At 47.6% G+C, this 20,743-nt stretch overlaps 1 protein-coding gene across 2 annotated transcripts; it reads left to right on the plus strand.

Annotated features, from left to right (window-relative positions):
• The first annotated feature begins 16,034 nt into the window (after positions 1 to 16,034).
• LOC129845401 (uncharacterized) lies at positions 16,035 to 20,415 on the plus strand. Of its 2 annotated transcripts, none has more exons than XM_055913314.1 (2): positions 16,035 to 16,108; positions 16,168 to 20,415. In XM_055913314.1, exon 2 carries the CDS (start codon positions 17,792 to 17,794, stop codon positions 19,424 to 19,426), a length of 1,635 nt encoding a protein of 544 aa, XP_055769289.1. In that variant the 5' UTR covers positions 16,035 to 16,108; positions 16,168 to 17,791; the 3' UTR covers positions 19,427 to 20,415. The 2 variants fall into 2 exon arrangements, with proteins under 2 accessions (XP_055769289.1, XP_055769290.1); XM_055913315.1 differs by lacking the exon at positions 16,035 to 16,108 and having other exon boundaries at positions 17,174 to 17,245; positions 17,305 to 20,415.
• The last annotated feature ends 328 nt before the right edge of the window (positions 20,416 to 20,743 follow it).

Raw genomic sequence — 20,743 nt, forward strand, 5'->3', positions numbered from 1 at the left:
TGCCATCCTGAGGTCCTCCTTTGCGCCATGACGAACAGTGAAAAGAGTGCACCCCCGGTTCCATGAGCCTTTATATGGCCTCAGATCTGCCTAGCAACACCATTCCAATTCTCACTGCTTACTGACATCTAGGGGAAATCGTATGCAGTGCATGTCGACTCATAGATAACATGCAATTTAATAAACTGACCCTGGAACAGAGCATCGATTTCAGATTTCTCACTTCCTGACAGGAAGTTAGCTGCAACTTGAGTTCTGTTTTACTCACAGATATAATTCAAACGGTTTTAGAAACTAGAGAGTGTTTTCCATCCAATAGTAATAATAATATGCATATTGTACGAGCAAGAATTGAGTACGAGGCAGTTTAATTTGGGAACGAATTTTACAAAGTTGAAATGGCACCCCTCTATTGACAAGAAGTTTTAAGTGAGTTGGTGGAGGAATGGAGCGTTCCAGGAGGATTTAAATGGGTTATGTGAGTTGGTGGAGGAATGGAGCGTTCCAGGAGAATTTAAATGGGTTAAGTGAGTTGGTGGAGGAATGGAGCGTTCCAGGAGGATTTAAATGGGTTAACCTCTACAGAGTACCTAACCCGGATCCGGGAGCACCCCCCACACCCCCCACACTGATTAGCATCGCTAGCATAGCGTCACAATTAAATAGTAGCATCTAAATATCATTAAATCACAAGTCCAAGACACCCAATGAAAGACACAGATCTTGTGAATAAAACCACCATTTCAGATTTTTTAAATGTTTTACAGGGAAGACACAATATGTAAATCTATTAGCTAAACACGTTAGCAAAATGACACCATTTTCTTACTCCAACAGTTTCTTACTCCATCAGGTGCTATCACCAATTCGGCTAAACTAAGATATTGATAGCCACTAACTAACAAACAAATTCATAAGATGACAGTCTGATAACATATTTATGGTATAGCATAGTTTTTTTTTTTTAAATGTGCATTTTTCAGGTATAAATCACAGTTCTACATTGCAGCTGCAATCTGATATAGTGCTGATGCAGCTAGAACAATTACAGAGACCAACGTTATATAACTAATTACTTGTCTTAAAACATTTCAGAAAAAATACACAGCGTACAGACATTGAAAGCCCAACATCTGGTGAATCCAAACAATATTTCAGATTTTTTAAATGTTTTATAGCGAAAACAAAATGTATCGCTAAATTAGCATAACCAGGCCAGCCAAAACCAGCTGGACGCGCCCGACCAGTTCACATGCACGACAGATATATGAAATAACATCGTAAATTGGGTCTTACTATTGCTGGTCTTTCATCAGAATGTTGATCAAGGTGTCCTTAGTCCTGATGAGTCGTTCAATCCATTCACAATGGCAACTTCCCCTCTTCATTTAGCCTGGGTACTGGTCGACTGGCACGGTCCATGTCCAAAGTTAAAAAACTCAAAGAACGGAACACGGCAAAACTCCCGAAAAAATTCTAATAATCTGATTAAACTATATTGAAAAAACATACATTACGGTGATATGGTCACATGTATCAAACAAACTTCGACACGGAGATAGTTTTCATCCGTAACGTCAGCATAACAAAAGACAATGCCACCTCTGAAAACGCGCATTTCAGAAACCGGAAGTTGTCGGTCACGCTAAAGAAATAGGTATTATTTCACGTCAGTACAAGATAAACAAAAAATTTCTCCTCTGACGTCTTCCAGACACCCAGAGGAAGAAGAAGGAAGTGTGATTCGGGTCATAGGTGGCGTGACCATATATAGGCAGAGCGTTGAAGCGAGCATACACATCTTGCAATCTTCTTCTGGCTCAGGGAAAGTGCTGTGAAATGACCTGTGTTTGACTCAGAGACTCAATTGGAACGGTTTTAGAAACCATAGCTTGTTTTCTATCCAATGGTATATGGTTATATGCATATAGTAACAGCAATAATTGAATAAGAGGCAGTTTAGTCTGTAGAGGCAATTATGCTAATGCGAAACAGCACCCCCTGTATTCTCAATTAAGTGAGTTGGTGGAGGAATGGAGCGTTCCAGGAGGATTTAAATGGGTTAAGTGAGTTGGTGGAGGAATGGAGCGTTCCAGGAGGATTTAAATAGGTTAAGTGAGTTGGTGGAGGTTGGGGATGTTGATGTGAAGAGGGGATCAGCTGTGGATTCATGGTCCAGGGAGAGAGAGGGGGTGACCCTGGGCCAGGTAGAAGGGTGGAAGGGAAGAGGTAGAGGAGGAGAGGAGAAGGACAAGGAGAGATGGAGGGGGAGAAGAGGTAGAGGAGGAGAGGAGAAGGACAAGGAGAGATGGAGGGGGAGAAGAGGTGGAGGAGGAGAGGAGAAGGACAAGGAGAGATGGAGGGGGAGAAGAGGTAGAGGAGGAGAGGAGAAGGACAAGGAGAGATGGAGGGGGGGAAGAGGTAGAGGAGGAGAGGAGAAGGACAAGGAGAGATGGAGGGGGAGAAGAGGTGGAGGAGGAGAGGAGAAGGACAAGGAGAGATGGAGGGGGAGAAGAGGTGGAGGAGGAGAGGAGAAGGACAAGGAGAGATGGAGGGGGAGAAGAGGTGGAGGAGGAGAGGAGAAGGACAAGGAGAGATGGAGGGGGAGAAGAGGTGGAGGAGGAGAGGAGAAGGACAAGGAGAGATGGAGGGGGAGAAGAGGTAGAGGAGGAGAGGAGAAGGACAAGGAGAGATGGAGGTGGAGAAGAGGTGGAGGAGGAGAGGAGAAGGACAAGGAGAGATGGAGGGGGAGAAGAGGTGGAGGAGGAGAGGAGAGGAGAAGGACAAGGAGAGATGGAGGGGGAGAAGAGGTGGAGGAGGAGAGGAGAAGGACAAGGAGAGATGGAGGGGGAGAAGAGGTAGAGGAGGAGGAGAGAAGGACAAGGAGAGATGGAGGGGGAGAAGAGGTAGAGGAAGAGAGGAGAAGGACAAGGAGATATGGCGGGGGAGAAGAGGTAGAGGAGGAGAGGAGAAGGACAAGGAGAGATGGAGGGGGAGAAGAGGTAGAGGAGGAGAGGAGATGGACAAGGAGAGATGGAGGGGGAGAAGAGGTGGAGGAGGAGAGGAGAACGACAAGGAGAGATGGAGGGGGAGAAGAGGTGGAGAGGTTGTTAACTCACACGGATGTTCCCCCTCTCTAAATCACTCAGTCCCTCTTTCTTTCCGTCTCTAGCTCTCTCTTCCTCTGCTCTCCTCCTCTGCTCACTCCTTTACAGCGCACTAGCTACCCATTTCCTGTGACCTCTCAGAGAAGAAAGAAGGGATAGAGGGAGGAGGGAAGGAGGTGGACAGAGGGAGATATCTGTACAGACTCATCAGCCCTGGGAGACTTAAGGCCAGTCAGTCAGGCTGTCTACCATGGAGGTCCTTCTCTCTTCACTGACCAGAAACACCATCTGTCCAGAAAGTCACTCTGAAATGTTGTCTCTTCATGGTTCTGAAGTCCACGTGTTCTCTCACTGTTGTGTTGTTTACAGGATGTTGCTAGGTACCTGACCTATGATGTGACGTTACCAAATACATCTTTTTAACATTTCTCTCTCTCTCTTCTCCCCCCTCTCGCTCTTCTCCCCCCTCTCTATCTCATCTGTCTCTCCCTCTCCCCCTCCCTCCTCTTCCTCACCCCATCAGTTGGAGTCGGAGCTGGCGGTGTGTGAGAGGGAGAGTTCAGAGCTCCAGGAGTATGCTAATTGTGTCCTGCAGCAGATCGCTGACCACTGCCCCGACATCCTGGAACAGGTGGTCAACGCTCTGGAAGAGTCCTGCTGACCACAAAAACGCACACCTTTCAATATCCCCCGCCTGCCACACTCTCACACGCGTAAAGAGAGAGAGAGATGCTTTTATATTCGCAGTCCTTAATTTCCTGCCTTACCAGTTCTCCCAATATCTCTTTGGGGATTTGTTACTGATTTATAAACAATGAGTTGTCAGATTGGTGCAACAATCCTTTAAATCTAAAAATGTTTGTGGTGAGAAGGCCTTCTTGATCCGTTCATGACGTTGAACCCTGTCTTTCTTAGACTTGACCACATAACCTGTCCGTTACTAAGGTGTGGTCAACCGTGTTATATTATTGTTACTCACATACAGTTACTGCTTAGTTACTACACAGTTACTGCTTAGTTACTACACAGTTACTGCTTAGTTACTACACAGTTACTGCTTAGTTACTACTGCTTAGTTACTACACAGTTACTGCTTAGTTACTACTGCTTAGTTACTACACTGTTACTGCTTAGTTACTACACAGTTACTGCTTAGTTACTACACAGTTACTGCTTAGTTACTACTGCTTAGTTACTACACAGTTACTGCTTAGTTACTACTGCTTAGTTACTACACAGTTACTGCTTAGTTACTACTGCTTAGTTACTACACAGTTACTGCTTAGTTACTACTGCTTAGTTACTACACTGTTACTGCTTAGTTACTACACAGTTACTGCTTAGTTACTACTGCTTAGTTACTACACAGTTACTGCTTAGTTACTACACAGTTACTGCTTAGTTACTACTGCTTAGTTACTACACAGTTACTGCTTAGTTACTACACAGTTACTGCTTAGTTACCACACAGTTACTGCTTAGTTACTACACAGTTACTGCTTAGTTACTACACAGTTACTGCTTAGTTACTACTGCTTAGTTACTACACAGTTACTGCTTAGTTACTACACAGTTACTGCTTAGTTACCACACATATACTGCTTTGTTACTACTGCTTAGTTACTACACAGTTACTGCTTAGTTACTACACAGTTACTGCTTAGTTACTACACAGTTACTGCTTAGTTACCACACAGTTACTACTTAGTTACTACACAGTTACTGCTTAGTTACTACACAGTTACTGCTTAGTTACCACACAGTGTCAGAAGGGACTGTCCTAATGGGATATCATTATGGCCAATATGAAGAGAAGCTGGAGACTCATGGTCATGTGCCCACTACTTAGGCCATTCTAGAATCCCTCCTGCAGCTTTGCTTTCTGTCCTATCGTCCTGCGTTCCACATGGCACCCTATTCCCTTTATAGAACACTACATTTCACCACGGCCCATATCAATCCATCCATCAAATGTATTTATAAAGCCCTTTTTACATCAGCCGATATCTCAAAGTGCTCATACAGAAACCCAGCCTAAAACCCCAAACAGCAGCAATGCAGGTGTAGAAGCACGGCGGCTAGGAAAAACTCCCTAGAAAGGCAGGAACCTAGGAAGAAACCTAGAGAGGAACCAGGCTATGAGGGGAGGCCAGTCGTCTTTTGGCTGTGCCGGGTGGAGATTATAACAGTACATAGAACTCTTGTGAAAAGTAGTGCACTATATAGGGACTAGGGTGCCCTTTGGGATACAGCCTAGATCTGAGATCTGGGAATATGTATTTAAATGACCGTTGATGCCGTTCCTTTGCTGCTACCTTTTGTTTTGGTTGTTAGAGATGGTTTGCTGCTGTTCTCTATTATCACAGTTCTCTGATGGTTCTGGGGATCAGGAAACCTAGTCATGTTTTTATTTCAGTTGTCGTCCGTTGAAAGGTTAGAGTCAGGAGATGAAAAACAACACTATTATTGAGACACTCAAGCAACAACAGTATTATTGAGACACTCAAGCCACACCAATGCTCACCGCTCACTGTAACAACAGGGAAAGTATGTTTCAGCAATGATATCTATTCTGGGAGCGGGCTATTGATGTTGAAATACAGATCGAATTTATCTAGCTTAATCTGATCTTTTTAAACATCATAAGGACTCTTAAGTGTCTCTCTAGACAAGAGTCTCTAGACAGGACTCTCTAGACAGGATTCTCTAGACATGACTCTAGACAGGACTCTATAGACAGGACTCTAGACAGGACTCTCTGGACAGGACTCTCTAGACAGGACTCTCTAGACAGGACTCTCTAGACAGGACTCTCTAGACAGGACTCTATAGACAGGACTCCCTGGACAGGACTCCCTGGACAGGACTCTCTAGACAGGACTCTCTGGACAGGACTCCCTGGACAGGACTCTCTAGACAGGACTCTCTGGACAGGACTCCCTAGACAGGACTCCCTAGACAGGACTCTCTAGACAGGACTCTCTAGACAGGACTCTCTAGACAGGACTCTCTGGACAGGACTCTCTGGACAGGACTCCCTAGACAGGACTCTCTAGACAGGATTCTCTGGACAGGACTCCCTAGACAGGACTCCCTGGACAGGACTCTCTAGACATAACTCCCTAGACAGGACTCCCTGGACAGGACTCTCTAGACATAACTCCCTAGACAGGACTCCCTGGACAGGACTCTCTAGACAGGACTCTCTAGACAGGACTCTCTAGACAGGACTCCCTAGACAGGACTCTAGACAGGGCTCTAGACAGTACTCTAGACAGGACTCCCTGGACAGGACTCCCTAGACAGGACTCCCTAGACAGGACTCCCTGGACAGAACTCTCTAGACATAACTCCCTAGACAGGACTCCCTGGACAGAACTCTCTAGACAGGACTCTCTAGACAGGACTCTCTAGACAGGACTCTCTAGACAGGACTCCCTAGACAGGACTCACTGGACAGGACTCTCTAGACAGGACTCCCTAGACAGGACTCCCTAGACAGGACTCTAGACAGGACTCTCTAGCCAGGACTCTCTAGACAGGACTCTAGACAGGACTCTAGACAGGACTCTCTAGACAGGATTCTCTAGACAGGATTCTCTAGACAGGACTCTCTAGACAGGATTCCCTAGACAGGACTCTAGACAGGACTCTCTAGACAGGACTCCCTAGACAGGACTCTAGACAGGACTCTCTAGACAGGACTCCCTAGACAGGATTCTCTAGACAGGATTCCCTAGACAGGACTCCCTAGACAGGACTCTCTAGACAGGACTCCAGACAGGACTCTCTAGACAGGACTCCCTAGACAAGACTCTAGACAGGACTCTCTAGACAGGACTCTAGACAGGACTCTAGACAGGACTCCCTAGACAGGACTCCCTAGACAGGACTCCAGACAGGACTCTCTAGACAGGACTCCCTAGACAGGACTCTAGACAGGACTCCAGACAGGACTCTCTAGACAGGACTCCCTAGACAGGACTCCCTAGACAGGACTCTCTAGACAGGACTCTAGACAGGACTCTCTAGACAGGACTCTCTAGACAGGATTCCCTAGACAGGACTCCCTAGACAGGACTCTCTAGACAGGACTCTCTAGACAGGACTCTAGACAGGACTCTCTAGACAGGACTCTCTAGACAGGATTCCCTAGACAGGACTCCCTAGACAGGACTCTCTAGACAGGAATCCCTATGGTGATGTTAGACGGTTAAACAGCAGACCCAGTTGAGATGGTATGGATCGTATGTCTTCAGTGTGTAGTTAGCTAACCTAACATAGCAGGTGTGACGCGCTGGTTCCTTCTGTTGTGGGAGGGTCTCTTCTGCACTGTTCAACCAATCCAGTAAATGTGGAGGATGAGTTAAGATGGAGTGTGGCCTTGCTGACATCCGGAAGCGGAAGCCGCGTCCCAGGCTCTCTTTCCATCCCGTGAAAACCGGGTGGTAGTTAACTAATGGATCTCCTCTGATTCAGAGCCGTGATGAGAGCGAATGGAGGTCACTAACCCACAGTTTCCAGGGGACTATGGCCTGGAGACACAGAGGACATATTTACACCCAGCATCACTTCCTATAGGAAGTGACATCATCTCAGTCAGGTCCACAGGCTGGTTCCCTCCTCTTTCCTTCTGATCTGTCTTTCCCTCTTTCAATCAGCATGGACATGAAAGGCCGCAGGGAGGTGATGTCACTCAGACAGTGTGGGTGATGTTCTAGTGATGACTTGGTGGTGTGCAGTACACTGTTTTATGTGGCTAAATCAAAACCATCCTCTCCTCTCTCCCCCTCTCTCACCCCTATCCTCTCCTCTCTCTCCCCCTCTCTCCCCCTATCCTCTCCTCTCTTCCCCTCAATCCCCCATCCTCTCCTCTCTCTCCCCCTCTCTCCCCCATCCTCTCCTCTCTCCCCCTCTCTCCCCCATCCTCTCTTCTCTCCCCCTCTCTCCCCCCATACTCTCCTATCTCCCCCTCTCTCTCTCCCCCTCTCCCCCCCAATCCTCTCCTCTCTCCCCCTCTCCCCCCCAATCCTCTCCTCTCTGCCCCTCTCCCCCCCATCCTCTCCCCTCTTCCCCTCTCTCCCCCATCCTGTCCTCTCTCCCCCCCTCTCTCTCCCCCATCCTCTCGTCTCTCCCTCTCTCTCCCCCTCTCTCCCTCTCTCTCCCCCATCCTCTCCCTCTCTCCCCCATCCTCTCCCTCTCTCCCCCATCCTCTCCTCTCTCCCCCATCCTCTCCTTCTCTCCCCCATCCTCTCCTCTCTCCCCCATCCTCTCCCTCTACCCCATCCTCTCCTCTCTAGTCAGTCATTCTAATCAACACTCTCACCGCTCCATCACTTCCAGCTGAAGGTGACTGAGGTTCTGGCTTGCATCCCAAATGGAACCCTATTCACCATATAGTGCACTTCTTTTACCCAGGGCCCATAAGACTCTGGTCAACAGTAGTGCACCATGTAGGGAATAGGGTGCCATTTGAGATGCAGGTTGGGAGTGTTGAAACGCCTCTCTAAACCAACAGGTGCAGTCGACCACCACAAACTCACACTTCATTGTTCACCTTAAATGGTGTTGTGTGGTTGAAGCTCCTGTACGTCACGGGCCATTCACTTCCCTTTGTGTGTCATATTGATTGGAGATAGCTGGACTCACCCCGGTGATGAACCGTGTCCTTATTGCTACAGGTCTAGTCTGTGAACAGATTGTTGAGTGTGTGAGAGTTCACAGTTGACTCTTACTCCGTTCTCTGGAGACGATACTGTCTGTACATCTACATGATAAGACCGGGTTCATATCAGTCCCACCCTGCTCACTCTTTCTCTCTCTCTCTCTCTCCCTCCCTCTCCACCCCTCTCTCTTCTCTCCATCCTTCTCTTCTCTCCCTCTTCTCTCCCTCCTTCTCTTCTCTCCCTCCTTCTCTCTCTCCCTCTCTCTCTCCCTCTCTCTCCACCCCCTCTCCCTCTCTCTCCACCCCCTCTCCCTCTCTCTCCAACCCTCTCCCTCTCTCTCCAACCCTCTCCCTCCCTCTCTCTCCACCCCCTCCCCCCTCTCCCTCTCTCTCCAACCCTCTCCCTCTCCATCCCTCTCTCTCCCTCTCTCTCCACCCCCTCTCCCTCTCTCTCCAACCCTCTCTCTCTCCCTCCCTCTACACCTCTCTCTCTCGCTCTCTCTCGCCCCTCTCCCTCTCCACCCCTCTCTCTCTCCCTCTCTCTCCACCCCCCCTCTCTCCCTCTCCACCCCTCTCTCTCTCTTCTCTCCCTCCTTCTCTTCTCTCCCTCTTCTCTCCCTCCTTCTCTTCTCTCCCTCCTTCTCTCTCTCCCTCTCTCTCCACCCCCTCTCCCTCTCTCTCCAACCCTCTCCCTCTCCATCCCTCTCTCTCCCTCTCTCTCCACCCCCTCTCCCCTCTCCCTCTCTCTCCAACCCTCTCCCTCTCCATCCCTCTCTCTCCCTCTCTCTCCACCCCCTCTCCCTCTCTCTCCAACCTCCTCTCTCTCCCTCCCTCTCCTTCTCTTCTCTCCCTCCTCTCTCTCTCCCTCCTCTCTATCCACCCCCTCTCCCTCTCTCTCCAACCCTCTCCCTCTCCATCCCTCTCTCTCCCTCTCTCTCCAACCCTCTCCCTCTCCATCCCTCTCTCTCCCTCTCTCTCCACCCCCTCTCCCCTCTCCCTCTCTCTCCAACCCTCTCCCTCTCCATCCATCTCTCTCCCTCTCTCTCCACCCCCTCTCCCTCTCTCTCCAACCTCCTCTCTCTCCCTCTCTCTCCAACTCTTCTCTCCCTCCTCTCTCTCTCCCTCCTCTCTCTCCCTCTCTCTCCTTCTCTTCTCTCCCTCCTCTCTCTCTCCCTCCTCTCCCTCCCCTCTCTCTCTCTCTCTCTCTGTGGTTAATGGTTCTGACCTGATGGTTGTTGTTAGTCATTCTGACCACAGCTCAGTTAACAGTTAGAGACAGAGACGTGACCAACACCTACTGAACACACACACACATACTGCGAGAAAGCACACACACCTCTCACACACACGGACCCACAAACCCACATCAGACAGATAGAGAGCCAGGCAGACAGACGTGAGTGTCATTCCTGTGGTTTCACACTGTTTGAGTCAGGGCTGAGTCTTTCTACAGTCAGACACTACATACAGATCCTTTACCCCTTAACCTTCCACCATGATGTCACTTCCAGTCTAACGACAGTCTAACAGTATCAGAACCACACTGTCATTGACTACAGTCTAACAGTATCAGAACCACACTGTCATTGACTACAGTCTAATAGTATCAGAACCACACTGCCATTGACTACAGTCTAACAGTATCAGAACCACACTGCCATTGACTACAGTCTAACAGTATCAGAACCACACTGTCATTGACTACAGTCTAACAGTATCAGAACCACACTGCCATTGACTACAGTCTAACAGTATCAGAACCACACTGCCATTGACTACAGTCTAACAGTATCAGAACCACACGATGGACTGGTCCACAGACAGGCCTTCTCTGGTTGGTTGTTCTGCCTCCTGTCCTGAGAGCAGAGTCCCTGGACTGGTCCAGACAGGCCTTCTCTGGTTGGTTGTTGTGCCTCCTGTCCTGAGAGCAGAGACCCTGGACTGATCCAGAGACTGTCAACACTGCCAGCCAAGGGGATGCCCTATCGCCTGCCACCTCAACCCTCAATAAACTTTATTCAATTCAACCCTGTGACACAAGGGTTGATCTTATCAGTTCCAGGATAGTGGAGCCACGTGTAGCACGCAAGTCCAGGGCATCATTACCCCGTGGCACCACTACTCTGCCAGTCTTACGAGCATGGCGGCCATCTTGATGACTGGCATACCTGGGTTACAACCTGTTTTATATCTGTCATTACCACTTATTGACTTCCATATTCTGGGGAATGTTCTGTTACGCTCTTTTAGTCCCTCCCTGTCTGCCTCTCTCTCTGTCTTTCAACTCAATTCAAGGGGCTTTATTGGCAGGGAAACATATTTACATTGTCAAAGCAGGTCAAATGGATAAAGAAAGGTGAAATAAACAATAAAAGTGAAGAGTAAATATTACACTCACATTTCAAATATCATATTATGTCTATATACAGTTTTTCTCTGTCTCTGTTCTCCTCTCTCGCTCTCTCTCTTTATCTCTATCTGTCTCTCTCTCCCTCTGTCTCTCAGTCCCCCCATCTCCCCTGGCTCTATAGTATCACAACAGTGTGGAGGTGGTCATGTGTGTGTGTGTGTGTGTGTGTGTGTGTGTGTGTGTGTGTGTGTGTGAGATCCGGGGTGAGCTAGTTATCAGTCTTGTCTACAGACGAAACACAGACCCCATATCCATATATCCACCCTCCCTCCATCCTTTCCCCTCCCCCCTCCCTCACAGACCCTCATATCTACATCTAAAACACCCCTCCTCTTTCTCCTGTCCTTCCTCTCCTTCCTCTCTCCTCATCCCCTCCCCCTCTCTTCTCCTCCCTCCCTCTTCTCCCTCCTCTCCCCCCCTCTATCCTCCTCCCTCCCTCTTCTCCCTCCTCTCCCCCCCTCTATCCTCCTCCCTCCCTCTTCTCCCTCCTCTCCCCCCCTCTATCCTCCTCCCTCCCTCGCTCTTCTCCCTCCTCTCCCCCCCTCTATCCCTCTATCCTCCTCCCTACCTCCCTCCCCTTCTCCATCCTTTCCCCTCCCCCCTCCCTCACAGACCCTCATATCTACATCTAAAACACCCCTCCTCTTTCTCCTGTCCTTCCTCTCCTTCCTCTCTCCTCATCCCCTCCCCCTCTCTTCTCCTCCCTCCCTCTTCTCCCTCCTCTCCCCCCCTCTATCCTCCTCCCTCCCTCTTCTCCCTCCTCTCCCCCCCTCTATCCTCCTCCCTCCCTCTTCTCCCTCCTCTCCCCCCCTCTATCCTCCTCCCTCCCTCGCTCTTCTCCCTCCTCTCCCCCCCTCTATCCCTCTATCCTCCTCCCTACCTCCCTCCCCTTCTCCATCCTTTCCCCTCCCCCCCTCCCTCACAGACCCTCATATCTACATCTAAAACACCCCTCCTCTTTCTCCTGTCCTTCCTCTCCTTCCTCTCTCCTCATCCCCTCCCCCTCTCTTCTCCTCCCTCCCTCTTCTCCCTCCTCTCCCCCCCTCTATCCTCCTCCCTCCCTCTTCTCCCTCCTCTCCCCCCCTCTATCCTCCTCCCTCCCTCGCTCTTCTCCCTCCTCTCCCCCCCTCTATCCCTCTATCCTCCTCCCTACCTCCCTCCCCTTCTCCATCCTTTCCCCTCCCCCCTCCCTCACAGACCCTCATATCTACATCTAAAACACCCCTCCTCTTTCTCCTGTCCTTCCTCTCCTTCCTCTCTCCTCATCCCCTCCCCCTCTCTTCTCCTCCCTCCCTCTTCTCCCTCCTCTCCCCCCCTCTATCCTCCTCCCTCCCTCTTCTCCCTCCTCTCCCCCCCTCTATCCTCCTCCCTCCCTCGCTCTTCTCCCTCCTCTCCCCCCCTCTATCCCTCTATCCTCCTCCCTACCTCCCTCCCCTTCTCCATCCTTTCCCCTCCCCCCTCCCTCACAGACCCTCATATCTACATCTAAAACACCCCTCCTCTTTCTCCTGTCCTTCCTCTCCTTCCTCTCTCCTCATCCCCTCCCCCTCTCTTCTCCTCCCTCCATCTCTCTCCTATAGATTTATGAGCTCTAACCCTGTAGGAGTGGCAGTAACACAGAGCCTGGGGGGCCAGTGGGGCCTGGGGCCTCTCTCTGTAACAGCAGCTAGAGGATACTGCTGAGACCTCACACACACATAGTTTATCCATGGAAACACACACACACGCACACACGCACACACACACACACACACACACACACACACACACACACACACACACACACACACACACACACACACACACACACACACACACACACACACACACACACACACACACACAGTAACACAGGGCTGGACCAGAGGCCTCTGTAGCAGCACTATACTCCTGAGACCTGCCTAAGAAAACAGAATAAAGACGGGCAAGAAAAGCTGTGATAACTAGGAACAGGTCCGGCCCAGTGACTCACAGACAGACCTCGCAGTGGCTTGTGGGCGTAGTGGGAGTGTGTGTGGATGGGGAACGTGTGTGTGTGTGTGTGTGTGTGTGTGTGTGTGTGTGTGTGTGTGTGTGTGTGTGTGTGTGTGTGTGTGTGTGTGTGTGTGTGTGTGTGTGTGTGTGTGTGTGTGTGTGTCTGTGTCTGTGTGTGTGTCTGTGTGTGTGTGTGTGTGTGTGTGTGTGTGTGTGTTTGTATCATTCCATTGGGCAGAAGCTGGCCTAGGATCCCTCTGATTGCTGGTTATCTTCAGATGGAAGCTTTAATCACACAGGAGGACATCAGTGTGTGGAAACTCCCTTAAAGTTAGGACTCTTGCCATTGCTAAGGGGAGCTCCCAATCTCTCTCTCTCTCTCACACACACACACACACACACACACACACACACACACACACACACACACACACACACACACACACACACACACACACACACACACACACACACACACACACACACACACACACACACACACACATACACACACACTGACACACACTGACACACATGCTTAGTGTTTGTCTCTAAACATGACTGTTATAGAAAGGACATCCTGCATTGCAGAAGTGTCTAGGGGAGTGTCTAAGGGAGTGTCTAGGGGAGTGTCTAGGGGAGTGTCTAGGGGAGTGTCTAGGGGAGTGTCTAGGGGAGTGTCTAGGGGAGTGTCTAAGGGAGTGTCTAAGGGAGTGTCTAGGGGAGTGTCTAGGGGAGTGTCTAGGGGAGTGTTAGAGGGTGATTATTTTACCCTGTTCTAAAACACACATCTGACAATCAGATATTGTAAAGAAAACATAGTGATGTGATTTTGTAATTATTTCTGGGACTATTAGTCTCTGGAGACTCCTGGTGTTTGTTCTAGCCAAGCTGGCTGGGAGTCTGACACCCCCCTGTGTTGTGGAACACATTAACCAAAATGAGAACCGTGTCTGTCTGGGGCTGCGTCCCAAATGCCATCGTATTCCCTACATAGAGCCCTATAGGCCCTGGTCTAAAGTAGTGCACTATGTAGGGAGTAGGGGTGCCATTTGGAACGCTGACCGTGTGTGTGGTAGAGCTGTTCTCTTCTGCTTTCTCCATCTACCCTCCGTTATAAACCTCCCTGAAGAATGACTGACTGGATGGACAGAGAGAGAGAGACAGAGACACAGAGAGAGAGAGAGAGAGAGAGAGAGACAGACAGACAGACAGACAGACAGACAGACAGACAGAAACAGAGAGAGAGACACAGAGAGAGAGACACAGAGAGAGAGACAACACTGTATATATAGACATAATATGACTTTTGAAATGTCTTTATTTATTTTGAACTTGTGTGAGTGTAATATTTACTGTTCACTTTTTATTGTTTATTTCACTTTTGTTTATCAATTTCACTTGCTTGGGCAATGTTAACATATGTTTCCCTGCCAATAAAGCCTCTTGCATTGAATGTAATTGAGAGAGAGTGTATTTTATTTGCAGCCACTAGTTTCAGGTCAACTCCCCATTTCAGTCTTTGTTAATAAAGATCAGTCACCTTTCCTGTTAGTGAATTGAATTGAAACAGTTGTATATTACCTGGGGAAATTCTAAAAGCCATGACGTTGTCCTGTAAAGTATGTCTGTCCTGTCCTGTGTGTCTGATTCAAAACTGCTGTCCTGTCCTAGAGAGAGAGAGGGACTTTGTAGTTCAGAACTAGTTAAAACACTAACGTGTGTCTGCAAAACCTTTCTGAGTGTAAAGAAATGGAAGGTGTTAACACTAAGATTCATTTTTCAAAAATAAATATTTGAATGTGTTTTTGATCAAATGTGTTTGATATATATCCTGTCTCTCTAATTCAGATTTCTACTCTGATGTATTCAGTTGTTTTAGTTGTGATGTGGATCTTCTCCAGCCTGTGGGATGTACGTGTGTTTCCGACACTGCCACGGTGACTCCTAAAGTGGGTTCCATCTGCAACAAAACAAGGACCGCGTCCCAAATGCCACCCTGTTATTCCCTATTTAGTTCACCATAGAACCCACAGGGCCCTGGTCGTAAGTAGTGCACTACATGGGGCATAGGGGGCCATTCAGGACGTAGCCACGGTGTGTGTATTCAGGGGTGACATCCCCTCTCCCCTCTGTTGTGTTTAATGATGCCAGATCCTTTACTCAGACACTAGGTACAGTAGACTGTGTTTATGTTGGGTTTAATGATGCCAGATCCTTTACTCAGACACTAGGTGCAGTAGACTGTGTTTCTGTTGGGTTTAATGATGCCAGATCCTTTACTCAGACACTAGGTACAGTAGACTGTGTTTCTGTTGGGTTTAATGATGCCAGATCCTTTACTCAGACACTAGGTGCAGTAGACTGTGTTTCTGTTGGGTTTAATGATGCCAGATCCTTTACTAAGACACTAGGTACAGTAGACTGTGTTTCTGTTGGGTTTAATGATGCCAGATCCTTTACTCAGACACTAGGTACAGTAGACTGTGTTTATGTTGGGTTTTAATGATGCCAGATCCTTTACTCAGACACTAGGTACAGTAGACTGTGTTTCTGTTGGGTTTAATGATGCCAGATCCTTTACTCAGACACTAGGTACAGTAGACTGTGTTCTGTTGGGTTTAATGATGCCAGATCCTTTACTCAGACACTAGGTGCAGTAGACTGTGTTTCTGTTGGGTTTAATGATGCCAGATCCTTTACTCAGACACTAGATGCAGTAGACTGTGTTTCTGTTGGGTTTAATGATGCCAGATCCTTTACTCAGACACTAGGTACAGTAGACTGTGTTCTGTTGGGTTTAATGATGCCAGATCCTTTACTCAGACACTAGGTACAGTAGACTGTGTTCTGTTGGGTTTAATGATGCCAGATCCTTTACTCAGACACTAGGTGCAGTAGACTGTGTTTCTGTTGGGTTTAATGATGCCAGATCCTTTACTCAGACACTAGGTACATTAGACTGTGTTCTGTTGGGTTTAATGATGCCAGATCCTTTACTCAGACACTAGGTACAGTAGACTGTGTTTCTGTTGGGTTTAATGATGCCAGATCCTTTACTCAGACACTAGGTACAGTAGACTGTGTTTCTTTTGGGTTTAATGATGCCAGATCCTTTACTCCGACACTAGGTACAGTAGACTGTGTTTCTGTTGGGTTTAATGATGCCAGATCCTTTACTCAGACACTAGGTACAGTAGACTGTGTTCTGTTGGGTTTAATGATGCCAGATCCTTTACTCAGACACTAGGTACAGTAGACTGTGTTTCTGTTGGGTTTAATGATGCCAGATCCTTTACTCAGACACTAGGTACAGTAGACTGTGTTTCTGTTGGGTTTAATGATGCCAGATCCTTTACTCAGACACTAGGTACAGTAGACTGTGTTTCTGTTGGGTTTAATGATGCCAGATCCTTTACTCAGACACTAGGTACAGTAGACTGTGTTTCTGTTGGGTTTAATGATGCCAGATCCTTTACTAAGACACTAGGTACAGTAGACTGTGTTTCTGTTGGGTTTAATGATGCCAGATCCTTTACTAAGACACTGGGTGCAGTAGACTGTGTTCTGTTGGGTTTAATGATGCCAGATCCTTTACTCAGACACTAGGTGCAGTAGACTGTGTTTCTGTTGGGTTTAATGATGCCAGATCCTTTACTCAGACACTAGGTGCAGTAGACTGTGTTTCTGTTGGGTTTAATGATGCCAGATCCTTTACTCAGACACTAGGTACAGTAGACTGTGTTTCTGTTGGGTTTAATGATGCCAGATCCTTTACTCAGACACTAGGTGCAGTAGACTGTGTTTCTGTTGGGTTTAATGATGTCAGATCCTTTACTCAGACACTAGGTGCAGTAGACTGTGTTTCTGTTGGGTTTAATGATGCCAGATCCTTTACTCAGACACTAGGTACAGTAGACTGTGTTTCTGTTGGGTTTAATGATGCCAGATCCTTTACTCAGACACTAGGTACAGTAGACGGTGTTTCTGTTGGGTTTAATGATGCCAGATCCTTTACTCAGACCCTAGGTACAGTAGACTGTGTTTCTGTTGGGTTTAATGATGCCAGATCCTTTACTCAGACACTAGGTACAGTAGACTGTGTTCTGTTGGGTTTAATGATGCCAGATCCTTTACTCAGACACTAGGTACAGTAGACTGTGTTTCTGTTGGGTTTAATGATGCCAGATCCTTTACTCAGACACTAGGTGCAGTAGGTTGTTGAAGGGTTGCTGGTTAGTTACGTAATGTCACCATCATCAGTCACCTTTGTCACAGTCTGGGAATGTGGTTCAGTAGGACTTGTCACAGTCTGGGAATATGATTCAGTATGACTTTTCACAGTCTGGGAATGTGGTTCAGTAGGACTTGTCACAGTCTGGGAATATGATTCAGTATGACTTGTCACAGTCTGGGAATATGGTTCAGTAGGACTTGTCACAGTCTGGGAATGTGGTTCAGAATGACTTGTCACAGTCTGGGAATGTGGCTCAGAATGACTTGTCACAGTCTGGGAATGTGGCTCAGAATGACTTGTCACAGTCTGGGAATATGGTTCAGTATGACTTGTCACAGTCTGGGAATGTGGTTCAGTATGACTTGTCACAGTAGACTGCCAATAGATATCTGTGTGAAATGTGCCAAATAATCCTGACTGTTGTGTTATTACCAAACTCCCCAATAAGACCCAAACCAGCAGTCATTTCCCCACTGTGTTACATCCCAAACCAGCAGTCATTTCCCCACTGTGTTACATCCCAAACCAACAGTCATTTCCCCGCTGTGTTACATCCCAAACCAGCAGTCATTTTCCCTGCTGTGTTACATCCCAAACCAGCAGTCATTTTCCCTGCTGTGTTACATCCCAAACCAGCAGTCATTTTTCCTGTTGTGTTACATCCCAAACCAGCAATCATTTTCCCTGCTGTGTTACATCCCAAACCAGCAGTCATTTTCCCGCTGTGTTACATCCCAAACCAGCAGTCATTTTCCCGCTCTGTTACATCCCAAACCAGCAGTCATTTTCTCGCTGTGTTACATCCCAAACCAGCAGTCATTTTCCCTGCTGTGTTACATCCCAAACCAACAGTCATTTTCCCTGCTGTGTTACATCCCAAACCAGCAGTCATTTCCCCGCTGTGTTACATCCCAAACCAGCAGTCATTTCCCTGCTGTGTTACATCCCAAACCAGCAGTCATTTCCCTGCTGTGTTACATCCCAGACCACCAGTCATTTTCCCCGTTGTGTTACATCCCAAACCAGCAGTCATTTCCCTGCTGTGTTACATCCCAGACCACCAGTCATTTTCCCCGTTGTGTTACATCCCAAACCAGCAGTCATTTTCCCTGCTGTGTTACATCCCAAACCAGCAGTCATTTCCCCGCTGTGTTACATCCCAAACCAACAGTAATTTCCCCGCTGTGTTACATCCCAAACCAGCAGTCATTTCCCTGTTGTGTTACATCCCAAACCAGCAGTCATTTTCCCCGTTGTGTTACATCCCAAACCAGCAGTCATTTTCCCCGTTGTGTTACATCCCAAACCAGCAGTCATTTTCCCCGTTGTGTTACATCCCAAACCAGCAGTCATTTTCCCTGCTGTGTTACATCCCAAACCAGCAGTCATTTTCCCTGCTGTGTTACATCCCAAACCACCTGTCATTTTCCCTGCTGTGTTACATCCCAAACCAGCAGTCATTTCCCCGCTGTGTTACATCCCAAACCACCAGTCATTTTCCCTGCTGTGTTACATCCCAAACCAGCAGTCATTTTCCCTGCTGTGTTACATCCCAAACCACCTGTCATTTTCCCTGCTGTGTTACATCCCAAACCAGCAGTCATTTCCCTGCTGTGTTACATCCCAAACCACCAGTCATTTCCCCGCTGTGTTACATCCCAAACCAGCATTCATTTTCCCTGCTGTGTTACATCCCAAACCAGCAGTCATTTTCCCTGCTGTGTTACATCCCAAACCAGCAGTCATTTCCCCGCTGTGTTACATCCCAGGCACCAGTCATTTCCCTGCTGTGTTACATCCCAAACCACCAGTCATTTTCCCTGCTGTGTTACATCCCAAACCAGCAGTCATTTCCCCGCTGTGTTACATCCCAGGCACCAGTCATTTCCCTGCTGTGTTACATCCCAAACCACCAGTCATTTCCCCGCTGTGTTACATCCCAAACCAGTATTATAACCAAACTCCAAGTAAGATGTCAAATCCTCTCAACCGTTCTCTCCACGCTGAAGAAAGACAAGTCATGTTCCTTTTAAACATCGCAAATAATGAAAACAATAGATAAAAATTCTTATCAGTTCATATTCCGTTTATTTATTTTCAATTATTTATTTTAAATATATAAACGGAACTTCATAGGAATGTATATATGCTACCTGTAAACCCCACCCCCCCACCCCCCATAAAAACATGTCAAACAAAATCTAAATGTGGTCACAAAACAAACATTGTTACAATGTTGACATTTATATAGCTGGTGACGTAGAATATCATTTACAAACCCAGACATTTATATAGCTGGTGCTTGTACCCTACAGACTAGCCCTTAGTTCACACACTTGGTCCCTTCATAGAGTACTTGGTCCCTTCATTGGGACCATGTGGTCCCTTGTGGCTCAGTTGGTAGAGCATGGCGCTTGCAACGCCAGGGTTGTGGGTTCAATTCCCACGGGGGGACCAGGGTTCAATTCCCATGGGGGGACCAGGATGAATATGTATGAACTTTCCAATTTGTAAGTCGCTCTGGATAAGAGCTTCTGCTAAATGACTTAAATGTAAATAGTGCACTTGGTAGTTCACCCCATAGTGTTTTCCCAGCAGCCCTGCCTTGTTGACTAGTATGGGTCCATTCCCACTTGGGCACCGACGTCTATTCCACGTTGGCTCAACGTCATTTCATTGAAACGACGTGGAAACAACGTTAATTCAACCGTGGTGTGCTCACTGGGTCCTTTAGGAGCAGCTCTGTCTATACATTAGAGCAACACCATCTCAGGAGGGGAACTGGGTTTTATCTTCCTGGAGAATAATACCCTTCATAATAATAGTGATGAACTGCCGTACAAAGCCACGTTGGTTTCTTCTTCTGCTGTTGGTGTTTCCAGGTTTAAAGAGATCCTGTGTGCTGCGTTCCTGTCCTTCTGGGGGGGAACTGTACTCCGCTGGAGATTTATTTCTCTATAAAAAGAGTGTATTATTGTGTTGGACTTTTACCTTTGTATGTATAAACACTACGTTATCAGCCTGTTGGATTCACTGGCTTTACTTTCATATCCCCTGGTTAATGTCTCTGTATGTGGTGTTGTCTTACACACACACACAAATACACACACACACACACACACACACACACACACACACAAATACACAAATATACACACACACACAAATACACAAATATACACACACACACACACAAATACACAAATATACACACACACACAAATACACAAATATACACACACACACACACACACATACGCAAATATACACACACAAATACACACACATAAATACACACACACACAAATGCACAAAAATACACACACAAATACACACACTCCTCTAGGAGT

This window comes from Salvelinus fontinalis, unplaced genomic scaffold (assembly GCF_029448725.1).
Source record: "Salvelinus fontinalis isolate EN_2023a unplaced genomic scaffold, ASM2944872v1 scaffold_0296, whole genome shotgun sequence".
In the NCBI taxonomy this organism is placed as follows: Eukaryota; Metazoa; Chordata; class Actinopteri; order Salmoniformes; family Salmonidae; genus Salvelinus; species Salvelinus fontinalis.